Source organism: Phasianus colchicus, chromosome 9 (genome assembly GCF_987193195.1).
Source record: "Phasianus colchicus chromosome 9, bPhaCol1.hap1.1, whole genome shotgun sequence".
NCBI lineage: Eukaryota > Metazoa > Chordata > Aves > Galliformes > Phasianidae > Phasianus > Phasianus colchicus.
In genome coordinates this window covers 23,131,724-23,145,077 of record NC_143444.1, presented here as the reverse complement: position 1 = coordinate 23,145,077, position 13,354 = coordinate 23,131,724, and the positions used below count along the sequence as shown (strand labels likewise).

General features: G+C 50.8%; 1 protein-coding gene across 6 annotated transcripts in view; it reads right to left on the bottom strand.

The window, feature by feature from the left end:
• The window catches only part of RNF220 (ring finger protein 220), a 164,856-nt gene extending 155,828 nt beyond the window's left edge, over positions 1-9,028 (bottom strand). For 2 of the 6 annotated variants that reach the window (XM_090146574.1, XM_031601170.2), the window contains exons 1-2: positions 7,901-8,120; positions 2,090-2,818 (exon numbers count right to left, since the gene is read on the bottom strand). In XM_090146574.1, coding sequence (XP_090002700.1) covers positions 2,090-2,714 — 625 coding nt within the window. In that variant the 5' untranslated portion in view covers positions 2,715-2,818; positions 7,901-8,120. Of the gene's footprint in view, positions 1-2,089; positions 2,819-7,900; positions 8,121-8,899 lie in introns of those variants that run through there. The other 4 variants (XM_090146570.1, XM_031601144.2, XM_090146571.1 and 1 more) reach the window with 3 other exon arrangements.
• Between the last annotated feature and the right edge of the window lie 4,326 nt (positions 9,029-13,354).

Below are 13,354 nucleotides of genomic sequence, written 5' to 3'. Positions count from 1 at the left end.
ATTGGTCCATTGCTGCTGCAAGAGTTCTCACTTCAGTACAAGTGTATCACACAGGGTCAGGTGCCAGTGGTTGTGACAAATCTCAAATCATTTCACTGAATTCAGCATATGGGTGAAAACAGGATGAGGCTCTGCTCCCTCAATGCATGGGACTAAAGAGAGCCACCTCATCCTTCTGAGATGGAAAATCCTGGCTTTGGATTCTCGCTGTGTTTTAAAGTATCTCAAGCATGAAGTTATTTTTCAGGAATATTAAAACAGTGCAATAAATTCCTTTTTTTAAAAAAAATCACCCTTTAGGTTATGAAGTAAGCATTTTAATGAGCTATCCAAAAAAGGTTCCTATGCAGTGCTACAGAAGACTCCGTAGTGCAACTATAGTAGCTCACCTCCGACATAACATAAATGCTTTCAGGAATCTGAAAAATACAACTGAAAAGTTGAGCCTTCAAACCTGAACAGAATTCACTGGACATGGCAAGGTGATGCTGGTTGAAGACAATGTTCAACAGTTGCCATCTCTGATAGGAGCCCTATTGCATCTCGCACAGAAGCTACAGTCGCCTACCTGCTCTGACACACGGCTGCATCAAACAGGCACACCCAGATCCTCATGGTCCAACAAGCAGAACCTACAATCCCCAGGTATGCACTTAGAGAGCAATGCCAACCACATGCATGTGTAAATGGCACTACAGCAAACACTCCCATCCCACATATTGGGCTCCAGATAAACCCGCAGTGCTAATGGAGCTGAGTTTCCATGGTGCAGCATCTATATATGATGGAAATACGATACAGAGCCAACAGACATGTTTAGTGTAAACTGTCCCAGTAGTTACGCAAGAATTTTAATGTCGGTGGACCATTGGGGATGTCGCCTTTGCTCTGTTCTGCCGTGCAGCAGACATAAAACGTCCCCGTTGAGATCCTGCCTGCCTTCCCCATGCAGAATAATGCACAGAACACAGAGCTTCTGCCTTCAGCAGGAATCACCCTGCGAACGCGGACATAAAAGACACACTGGCGGCATATTTCAAAAGCAAAGAGCGATGGATTTACAAGGCAGGTTGATTTTATGATGACTTTTATTGAAAAGGTACGCGGGGTTTAGGCAGATGCCTTTTAGCGGCGGTAAGTTAGCGCGGTGCCTAATGCAAGGAGACAGGCTGGGGAAGCAGCGCCGACAGGGGAGGCAGAGCCACAATGTCTCTATTACCTCCTCGGCATCATAAAGGGGAGAGGAAAAATTGCGCCTGAAAGGGAGAGGGGGAAGCAGGGCAGTAGAGTTTCATCACAAAAAATATAGTAATCATAACAACAACAACAGAAAAAGAATTGTTTTCCAGGAAGAAAATTCAGCAGAACAAAGGAGCGTACGCGTAGCAGCAAACTCACTGCTTCTTCGAGGCAAACTGACCATAACTCAGTGCTCCTTTTGGGGTACCAGCCGTGCTCAAAGCCCTGGAGCCCATCCCTGGAACACTGTCCCTATGCAAGCAGGGAATGATGAGGAGTGACTGTGGAGCTACAGCCATAGAGCTTCACCTTCCAAGCCACCAATGTGGGAAACACACACAACCTATTTGGGATGCGGTTTTTTGACCTGAAAGAACAGACTTGGGTTTATGCTTTGAAGAGGGATCTTGGTGACCAGGAAGATGCTCAGCGTCCCCAGCTGAGGCACAAACCCTGGGGGTGATGCATTTGCTACAAGAACAGTGAGCGTAAAGAAAAGATCAGGATAAAAGCCCCAAAGCTCAAGGTGCATATCCTACAAGCTCTGGGGAAGTTTCCAGCTGAAGCCTTGCTCACACACACGGATGTATAGCACCCATATCCCTGCTCTGGGGCTCAGACACCTTTTTGCACATAACAACAGGTCAGCATTGCCTGAAAGGCAGGTTTCCTTCCAGAGCACCTCCCCTTGCAACCTGTCACTGTCCATTTATAAGAAACGTGGCAATGCTGCGAGGCGGCAGGGAGCAAAGGCTGCTCGTCCCCTCCTTCAGCACAAGGACAGCCACCTGCTGGGTATCTCAACCGCGCACAACGAGAGGAACGCCAACAAGCCAACGGAGGTACTTACATCTGTCACTTCGGTCTTCAGGACTGGACGAGGTCTCCCGGTCCGAAATGAGGCCCGACACTGCAAAGATCTTCTTCCCCGTCTCGTCAACTTTGAGCGAGCCAGGGGAGCTGGAGGGGAGCTGGGTGCCAAACTCGTACTCCTTCCCGTCGGCATCCGAGAAGCGCAGGTGGGGCGAGTCGGTGTCGTGGCAGTTCTTCAGGCGCTTGGCCGGCGTGAAGGCCGACTGGTAGCTCTCCCGGTCCTCACTGGAGGCGAAGGGGCGGAAGGCCCCGACCCCGCTGTGATTCAGCATGCTGATCGGGGTACAGTCCAGGTTGGGGGGTGCAAACTGGGGGTGCAGGTGAAGCAAAGAGGGAGGAAAGTCACGGTTGGCGAAGGCGCCCGGCACACCGCCTTGCCGGTGGTACATGGAAGCGAAGGTGTAGGAGCCATTGGTAAAGGGGATGTGCACGTCCTTGTCTGCTGAGACTGGGACCCCGAAAGGCCGCGGCTGTTGGCACGGGATGGAGGCGTCGCGGCTGGCTTCGGCGGTGGAGGCGAGGACCATCAGCGCCGGGGAGGCCAGCGGGTTGGGGAGGTAGGGCGAGTTCTCCATCTTGAAGGCGGCCCGGTGTAAGTCCATCGGAGTGTCTTTCCTCAGTGGGATCGTGTGCGGAACGACCTTCCCTGGAGGGAAAGCAAAGCGAGGGCTGGAAAACCTACTGGAGCGTCATCACCCTCCGGATGCTGCAAGGAAACAGAAGAGAGAAGATGATGGGTTAGGTGTGGGTCCCACCACTCCACTCGTTCAAGGAAATCAATAGAGAACTTCACACGCTGCCGGGAGCAGCTCTGGCCCTCCAGGTTAAGGGTGCCATCCAGCGCAGGCAGATGAAAGGCAAAGCAGGGAGAGCAGCACGCAGATTTAATCACCCGCTAATAAACAAGCTTCAGTCTGAAATTAGGATGGTAACTCCAAATGATAATTGGAATTTGATACAGGAAAAGTGGCATGCACATCTAATTGTATCCACTCAAGAATGCCCACACATACACACAGCCCTTGTTTGCTTGTGTGTGTGTAACTACATAGAAGTACCTATTGTGCACTGTTACCCGTATCACCACAAGCCATGTTTGTGCTGTACCCACTGCCATACCCAGCAGCTGTGTGTTTTCCCCCACTCTGACAGCATACACTGCAGGTCACACTTGCACCCGCAGGACACGATGCAATCCTACACGCCATGGGGTGTATGAATGAGACTGTATGGGTGCATGTGTGTGATCCATCATCACAAACACGCACAGGCACTCTCCCTGTTAGCAAAAGAAGAGACTTGGCCAATAAAATGCCTGGCGTCTCTGACAATATTTAAAATCATAATGGGTGCTTCTGCCATCTGATCTCCGCAAACGTCTGCCTTTCGGGTCAGGGACGAGAGAGAATGGATCAGTAATTTTAGTTCCTAATGCACTCACTCTTAAGTAGATTTGTAAACTGCCCTGGATGTGCCATTAACATTTAGAGGAAAATGTTAACCAAATTTCTGACTTGCATCTCGTCAAGCCTCCCAGGAAGAGCTGCTCCTCTTCGCGTCCCCCCGAGTTCACTCGGGCTTTTTGCTTTGTTATTTTCTCCCCCAATCAATCTAGTGTCTTTCTTTCAAGTTTCCGCTGCCTGCCATTCAGGCCCCACAGCCCGGCTCAAAACACAAGGACCATAACTCCGAAACAATATCCCGGCCGCCGGAGCTCAAAGGGCCAGAAAAATCATATAATAATAAAAAGCTGTTACAAATTGTGTCTCTTAAATCCAGCGGGTCAAACATCTCAAATAAAACTTACTGAAAGAGTGTCTCCCTAATGGAGTGCCTTTTGTGCTGTGTGAATGAGAGAGCCTGGGTTAACACAGCGCATGGAGGCCAGCCGTGCCTTCAGCACAGCACGGCAATGCTGCTCCTTCTCCCCCATCCTGCACCCAGCGATGGCGAAAACAAGTGGGCATCGTCTCCCCTTGGCACTCCTTCATTGCAGACATCAGTGCTGAAGGACCGGATTACTGATCTTGCACAAGGGAAGCTGCTCTCTTCCAGATTTTAAGTAAGTTTCCCATCCAGGCATTGCCAACGAGAGCACGGAGAGAGCGGTGCCAGTGCACCCAGCTCAGCGCTGAGCCCTCTGCTCTGCTGCTTCATGCAGCACTTCTGGAAGCTCGTGGCCAGGAAACCACCTCCACTGGGAAATTTGGCATAGCTGGAGGCTCACAGGGCCCTGTAGGTGCACACGTGTATGCACAGAGCTGTATCTAAAGGGACGCTTGCAAAGGAACCACCACCCTCAGAAATAAACAGTGGAAGTGAAACCGAGCGATCACAGAAAATATGGATTTCCAGGAAAAAAAAAAAAAAAAAAGAAAGTCAGAAAGAGAGAAACAACAACAAAGCAAAGCAGTCACCTCTGCCTCCTTTTCTATTTTTACTTGTGCCACCACCCCGCTACGTTAAACGTATTTCATAAATTAGTAATCTGGCTGCAACACTTGACACTCCTGTAGGATACTGTGAATCACCGCAGCCGCTTATTCGTTTGCAAACTTCATTATGCCAGGAATAAATCAACACGTTACCATATCTCACCAGCCAAATTTCTTTTTCTTTCTTTCTTTTTTTTTTTTTTCAGCCCCCACTTCCTTTTTCGCTCTCTCTTCCCAGTGCCTCTCTCCAGCCCCCCCACTCCCTCCCAGCAACGTGTGCAGATCAGACCGCGGCGGAGCGGTCATTATGAAAATCTCTCGTTAATACACTCCCGATGTCAAAATGTCATCGGTTTAAATACAGAACCCAAAAGAAGAAAACTAACCGACCTCCTTAATTAAGAAAATCTGGATGGCGGGATGATGGGCCGGCTGCAGCGTGGGGTGGTGGGCAGGCAGCGGGCACAGGGAGGGACTGCTGCTTTTCTGCCTCTATGCTGATTTTTTTTAATTTAGCACCTCGCGCAAATCCAGATTAAAATAACTCCGGCTATTGATCCGAGCAGTGGAATTGACATTAATTTTAGTTCACTTCTCACTTTGCAAAGGGATCAATAGGAAGTAATAACAGCTGACATCCCCGCTGAAAGGAGGAGAAAAGACGGGCTGCAGACAGAAATCGAAAAGCAACCAAATAAATCAGCAGCTACTTTTCCACGGCATCAGACAAACTCCAAACAGATTGCGAAAAGTCTTTGTTGAATTAACTAAACAAGGAGCGGAGGGAGGGGGGTGGAGATCAATCTATGGAACTGCATGAACTGCCCACCAAGTACCAAGGTTATGAAAACACACACATATATATAAATATATAAAATTTTAATGGTTACCTATCTGCATAGTTATGGGTTTTTAAAGCCGCCCTGGTTAAGGTGTACACAAATTACCTGTGTAATTGTGTGTGTTGCTAATAACACTCCACCACCAAGACAAATTGAATGGCTCTGAACCATAAAAATAAAATCTCCCAGCAAGGAACGAGTTGTAATCAGTTCTCTCCGCCTCGGTTTTGGTTCCTCTGTGCGTGGAGATTGTAACACCGCTCTGAATTAGTTAAGTCTGATAAAAGTAGGAGAAGGCACAGAGCCGGAATTCGCAGGCATCACCCCAGCGAGTGAGGAAATGAGGAGGGAGAGCTGCTTGCAAGCATAACCCCCTCGGTGAGCACAAATGCAGGCACATGCACGCCGCATACGCAGCCACCACCTCTGCAAAGCTTACTCTAGAATGCCACTCAGAGTTCCTCTTCCTAAATCACTGCTCTGCTATCGATTAAAATACACACAACGCACCGCCCTGGGTTCCTACAACAGGTTGCATTTTTGTGGTCTCTCAACCATTTCCAAATGTCAGAGATTCAAATAATGGGGCGAATTAACATTTTTCTACCTCCAGAAACAAAGTTTTCATAGGGGGAAAAAAATTAATTAACAAGTTACGGGGGGAGGGGGGACGGGTGGGTGGGAAGAAAGATAAAAACAAAAGGAAACACGGGAAAATTGATGATGCATTTAAGTGAGGAGAGACCCAGAAAAAAATCACAATATCCATTTACATTAAAAAGTTTTTTCCCCATAAATGTCAAGTAGGAATTTAGAAATATGCTCTGTGCAGAAAAGCCGAAGATTATAAAACAAAATAATGCCAGCTGTTTGGGGATTTAAGTGCTCAAATGGATTATATATTTGAACCGAACTGGATTTCCTTATAATAAATAAAACAAATGCAAGCTCGAAAGGCAACAAAGGAGAGCTCTCATCACTGGATTAAGATACAAAAGAAAAACAGTTAATTTTTTCCAACGCGTGAGGTATGGCAACTGCTGTGAATATCGGTTTGGGGGGAGGAGGAGGGGAAGAAAAATAAAATAAAATAAAATTTAAAAAAATAGAAAGAGCGGAGCGGAGGGGTCGGGCGGAGCGGAGCGGACAGCGCTGGTCCCGGTCCCGGGCGGCACCGGCTGGGAGGGCAGCGCGGCCTCTGCCCCTCCGTGGGGTTTGTTTGGCTGCAAAGTTCTTCGTGGGGGGAAAAAAAAAAAAAAAGAAAAAGAAAAAGGAAAAAAAAAAAGAAAAGAGGAAAGAAAAGAAATGAGGAAAGAAAGAAATGAAAGAAAGAAAACCAAAAGAAAGAAAAAGGGGAAAAAAAAAAAAAGAAGAAGCCCCCGGGCGGAGAGGGGATACCCTGCGGCGGGCTGCAGGGAGGAAGCGCCTGGGGTTTTGTAAAAGAATAAAAGGAGGAGAAAGGGAGGAAAAAAAGCAACCAACACCTACCTACGGCTGTGCGCGGCGCGGCCCCCCCGTCCCGCAGCCGGAACGGCACCGGCGCCCGCGGGGGGAGCGCGGAGCGGGCGGCCCGGAGCGGCCCCACTCCTCCCGCTTCAGTATTCGCTGCCACTCGGAGAGGTTTTCAATACAAGGAAATAAAATAAAATCAAGAGGGGCGATGCCCACGTTGCAGCCTACAGATTGCCCCGCGGGTCCGATGTGGGCGGCGGTAAATTAAACAGGTGTTTGGTGGCACGGCACGGTCCGGCCCGGCACGGTTCGGCACGGCTCGGTACGGCACAGCTCCGCACGGACGGCACTGCCCGACCCGACCCGGTACGGCACGGCTCAGCTCGGCACGGCCCGACCCGACACGGCTCAGCTCGGCACAGCCCCGCACGGACGGCACGGCACGGCACGGCACGGCACGGCCCGACCCGGTGCGGTGCGGCGCGGCGCGGCGCGGCGCGGCACGGCACGGCACGGCACAGCACGGCACGGCACGGCCCGACTCGGCACGGCTCGGTCGGGCTGCCCTCGCCCACCCTCCCTCCGCCCCCCCGCCCTGCCCTACCCGTTCCGTGCTCCTTTTTCTACCACTTTTTCCCCTCCTCAAAGCCCCGGGTCACACAGATCATCAAACGCGGGGATGACCGCGGAGTTGTTTGAATTTATTGCAACAATCACTTACCATCCACGTTTCCTGTGTGGAAGGATAAGCATTCAACACAACTCTTTAAGTAGACAGTTCCTAATGATTTCATTGTGGTCAAACAGATGGTTTTTATGTATTTAGATCTGAAGGTGAGGAATTATTTTCCGTGCTTCCACCCCTATTTACAGCTTCCCTGCTCTAGAGCCGGCGAAAAAGAAATAAAACCCTGCGAGCTCTCGACGATCCGGAAAGTTTTCTAAGCGAAAACACGCACAAATCCCTTCACCTTTGCGGCTCTCCACGCTCCGCGATTGACACGTGGAGTAATTTTAGCGCATTCGTTGCAGAACGGCGACAATTTAAAGCGACTCTACCTTTGTTTGAGCGGAGCGGTGCGGTGCGGGAGGGCTCCTACCTGGAGGCGGTCGGGGAAGGGGAGGAAAAACGCCGGGGATGGAGAAGCCGAGCTGGGGGCGAAACTTCAGCCCCGGCCGAATTTAAGCTGAGCGGCACCGGCGCACAAATCGCTCTTCCGACTGGGGATCGCGCATTTTGGGGACGGCTTAAAAACTAGAAAAGTTCGCCCGGTGATTAAAAAAAAAAAATTAAAATTAAAAAAAAAAAAAAAAAAAAAAAGAGGAAAGCTTCGGAGGGAATGGGATCCTCCGGCTGCTCGGCGTGCAGAGAGCCCGGCGGTGCTGCGGGCACTTGTATTGCAAAAGAAAAACGCTCGCGTGTTTTAAACAGAAAGGGTGGGGGGGTGAGGGGGGAGAGAAAAAAAGGAAAAAAAATCAGAAAAAAAAAAAAAAGCGGAGGGTCTGCGCGTGGCACAGGCAGCAGATCTGCTTATTTCCTTTGAAAAAGTTTTTGTTTTGCAGCCGCTGGGAAATGAAATCGTTGCTGCCCGGAGCAACGGTGGAGAGAGAGAGATCGCAGCGGAGGGCAGCGAGGAAACAACTCGCCGCGCTGCCCCTCCAAATTAAAAATAATAATAATAATAGAAGAGTTAAAAAGGGAAAGATTTCGGAGCGAGGGCTCCGCGCTCCGGGTCGGGTCGAGTCCCCCCGCCCAGCGCCGTCCCCGGGCCCCCGGCACCTGATCCCCCTGCTGGCTGCCGGTCCCCCCCGAAAGGCACCGGGGGGAGGGGGGTGGATCCGGGCGGCCGGGGGCTCTCCGAGGCGGTGGGGGGGGGGCCTTTTATCCGCCTTTCCCCTCGGCATTACCATGCCGCTCCCCACCCGCCCACCCGGCCCTCCGAGCAGCCCTGCTCGCCGGGGCTGGGGAAGGAGAAAGGGGAAAGGGAGAAGGAGCGGGGAGTCGGGGAGGGAGGGGGGAAAGTTGCCCTGCGAAGTTTGCCCGGTGCCGGTACTCACGGTGCGGGGAGCGGGGCAGTCCCGGGCGTGCTGGCCCCGCTGCTGCATGGAGCGGAGCGGGAGGCGCCGGGGGTGCGAGGGAAGGAGCAGTGCTGCCTCTCAGTGCCGGCTCTCATCAGTGAATGAGCCTCCACTCTCCGAGGGACTCCCGGCTGCACACACACAGTCACACACACACACACACGCGCGCACACGCGCGCACACACGCACACACACACTCGCACACCGAGCCGGGCTCAGCACTGCATACATTAGGGCGCTCGGGCACTATGGGAAATGCAGTCCAGCATCGGGAGCCCACCCGCCTGCCGCACGCAGCCCCCGAAGTTGCTCAAATAAAGGGCAGGGGAGCTGCTGCCCTCCCAGCGTGCCGTGCCCCCCCCGGCCCCTCCGCGCTGCCCTACCCAGCTCCCGGCACCCGCTGTGTTTTGCATCCCAAATATCAGCATCCCCCGCAGCGGGCAGCCCGGACCCCCCCAGCTTCGAGCGGGAGGCATGGGAGCCCCCCCGGGGTTCGGGCACAGAGCTTCTCCCCCCACCCCCCGCTGTGCATTCCGGCACCCGGGGGAGCAGCGCCTCCAAATCCACCTTTAACATCCCCAAGATCGGGGACTTGTCAGCGTTGCCCCGATGGCTGCATGCATAGAGCTGGCTTAATGCTCCCTGGTGTTGTCCTGTGCAAAACTGCCTGCTGCATGGAATGGAAGAGTGAGTTTCAAATGGGGGATCAGATGAAAGACGTTATTGCCTTCTTGTTTTGCGTGAAGTACACAGGGGACTGGGATGATGGACTTATTTATTCCACCCAGGAGGGAACCTTTTTGTTTTTATTCACCAACTGCTAAATAATTTTGGGTTGTTCTTAAAAATAGAATAATCCAGCCAGCGCCAGCTCTTGCCTAACTCTGCACTGCCACTTCCAAAATATGACCATACTACGTAGCACAGGCTACAAATAGAAGTCTTCTCCATTAGCATCATCAACTGCTTGGGCTGTCTTCAGTCCGTGAGGCAGAGGAAGGGACAATGTGCTTCTGTCACCCAACAGCTGTGGTGTGAGCAGCAACCCACTGCTGAGGTCTGTAGGTTGTTTCTACCTCATGCTGCCCTGCGGTGTGAACGATCCACCCAGTGAGAGGTGTCCATGCCTGGGACATGGGAAGGCCCATAGGGGGTTGCTCTTGCAGTGCACTGAAGCTGCTCCATCCGTACCACACTTCGTGTTCAATTTCCTCCTCTTCCCTTTATTTCTCACTGAAATTGTCTCTATCTTCATAGAATCACAGAATCACAGAGGTTGGAAAAGGCCTCTAAGATCACCCAGTCCAATCCCACCCCACCCTACCATGCCCACTGACCACATTCCTCAGTGCCACATCCCCACTGTTCTGGAACACCTCCAGGGATGGTGACCCCACCACCTCCCTGGGCAGCTGTGCCACTGCATCACCGCTCTTTTGGAGAATTGTATATTCCTAATATCCAGCCTGAACTTCCCCTGGCACAACTTAAGGCCATTGCCTTAATGGCCATGCCCCAGGGAATGGGCACCACACACATTCCTAAGGCATTGGTCCTGCAGCATGCCCCACCCCGACATGACCAAACAGCTGAGGACTGAGGTGTATGTTCCGTAGGTTGATATGGATTGGCCATGTTTAAATAACATCAGAGTTGTGACACATGTCAGGAAAACGCATTAAAGCAGCCCCCATTTCCCAAGGATTTGGAGAAAATGCTCAGCTTGTGAGCACTGCAGTCCAACTTGAGCTTCAGCTTCATAGTAGCAATTACAGAATCTTGGTAAGAAAATGCTTTTATTATAAGGCTGTATTTTTGGTACTTACAACATTGTGAAAAATGATCCCTCCGATTTCAACTTCTTACTTTTGTTCTTAGCCAAAAAGCAATTTGATTTTTTTTTTTTTTTTACATTTTCACTTCCTTAGTATGGAAAAAAGGATCTGAATCCAGAGCTGGGCTCCAGTTAATGCGAGCTGAGAATCAAGCTCCGTGTTCTGAGGCCTGAAAAATAATAACACAGCTTTATGTAACTTTATGTTACCGCACTATTACCCGAGAACTTAATACAGTTTGGATTTAAGGAATAAGCCTGGCATCCAGCTGCCTTCTGTGAGTAACGTCTTCAGAGGAAAGCGAGAAGATACACTCAAGTTATTTATATTTGTAATTACCATTAATCCGTATTACTAATGAGGGCTTTGATCCTGAAAATGGATCCATAAACACGGCCTTGTGCACCGCCACGGAGCTGCGCTATGCACAGAGGCCCATAGGAAAAATTTCCACTGACATACATTCAGTGCTGATCATTTGGACCCCGAAATAACTTTGAGCATCTGATTTAACGTCGTGCTCATTGTTCGCCTCGAAGAGTAATAAGGGGTGCCTCCGTTTCATATTTTTTCTGCACTTAATATTAAAACAAAATTTGAGGTCGTTACGGTCTGTCGCAGCGCCGTAACTGCTCTGTGCAGGAGCTGCTCTAAATACTGACGGCGGAATTAAATTAATATATACAAATCTGAACCTACGGAGTTGATTAGATGCACTTAACTTTATGCATGCAGATTTCAATAGGATTACCAATAATACATAAAGTCAAGCCTATGTGCAAATCACGCCGGGAGCGGTGCCTGCTGGCTCCTTATGGCCATCAGCGTAAGGATCGTAAAGCACGACTCCTCGTTTGTCATCGTGTCCTCCAGCTTCTATTTCATAACCAAAATCGGTACATATGATACATTCTAGCAGCAACTAGGGAACGTGTGGGGTAGGGATGTGCCAGCATGGGATCCCGCTGCCTGTCGGCAACCACCCTGCTGCAGAGGAGCACAGTGCAAGGAGAAAGTGCTGGAATTTGGCAGCCCTGTGACCACGTCCTGCAGCCTCTGGAACCATCCCCAGGCTCAGGCTCTCACTGCACCTTTCATCTACAGTATGGGTGGAGGAAGGAAAATGGGCGCACGAATGGATTATTCCAAATCAAGCGTTCTATCTCAGCTGTGCTTTGAGGCACCCAGGGCTTGCAGTGCCTGTGTAAGCTCCATGCAAGCTCCATGCCCTCTGCTGGCTACAGCCAGGCTGTCAGCAGCGTGCCACCTGCCCTGCCCTCATGCTGGGGCCAGGATGCTCATCCCAACTCTGCCCAGCTGGGTTTGCCCACTTGTTTCCTCGAAGCCACGGTCTGAATTGTGGCTGCACATGGTAAGGTGAGCTTGAAGGCAGGCTCTACGTGGAGTCATGGCTCGTTCTGGTCCTACAAGTGAGGGTGTCCAAGGTGAGGATGGAGCTCTGGGTTTGGGAGCATCTTAAGAGAATCACAGAATTATCTGAGTTGTAAGGGATCCCTAAGGGTCGTCTAGTCCCACTCCCCTGCAAAGAATAGTAGCACCCACAGATCCATCAGGCGCTCAGAGCCCTGCCCAGCCTGATCCTGAGGATGTTCCAGCAGGGGCATCCACCACTGCTCTGGGCAACCTGTGCCAGTGCCTCACCATCTTATTGTAAAGAACTTCCATATATTCAATCCAAATTCTCTTTGAGTTTGAAACCACTTCCCCTTGTCCCATCACAACAGACCTGCTAAAGAGTCTGTCCCCTTCTTTCTTATAGCCCCTTCTTAAGATGTAGAGGGCCACAGGCAAGGCCTTCTTGGGATGATTTTTTTGCTGGGGAACATATTCTCCCCAGACCTGTAGCAGCCAAGCCTGTGTGATTCGCATCCTTCACATCCTTCCCTATTGATTATTCTTACCGTTTGCTCCCACCACTCTGGACACTTGCTTTCCATACAAGAAAGTGTACACCCACTCCTTTTTCAGGGCTTTTCTGAGTCCCTCTCTGAGTGATATCCTGTTGCTATGAGTTCCACAGGCTAATGGTGTGGAAAAATATTTCCCTGTGACAGGAGCTACACCTGTCCAAGCCCCCTTCTGTGCACCATCCATCACTCTGACAGCATAGGTGAGTTGCCCGGGATCATGTCAAAGCGTGAAATAGCTATAAAGGCAAAGCATATGTGTTTGTCATCTTTGTCATTAATGGGATCAAGCACAACTAAGGCAAAGGCATTGAACTGTGCCTTGCAAGCCATGAGAAGGTGGAGCCGTGTCCAGAGCAGCTCAGAGCAGTGGCTTTGGTCCATGGAAAGTACACGGGCAGAGCAACGTGTTCATAGAATCATAGAATCAGCAGGGTTGGAAAAAAACATTAAGATAATCAAGTCTAACTGCCTTCCCATCAATGTGCTTTGCTCGTATGCACGTCTGTGGTTGCTGTGATTGCACATCAAGGACTGTGACAGGTTTGTTCTGGGGAGATGGACCAGCTATGTTCAATGGGGAGCTGGATGACCCCCACCATTCCTCTTGGCCTGGCGACCACAGCAGAGCAGGACAGACTAGGGAGCTGTTAAGGCAGCTCTCCTATGTG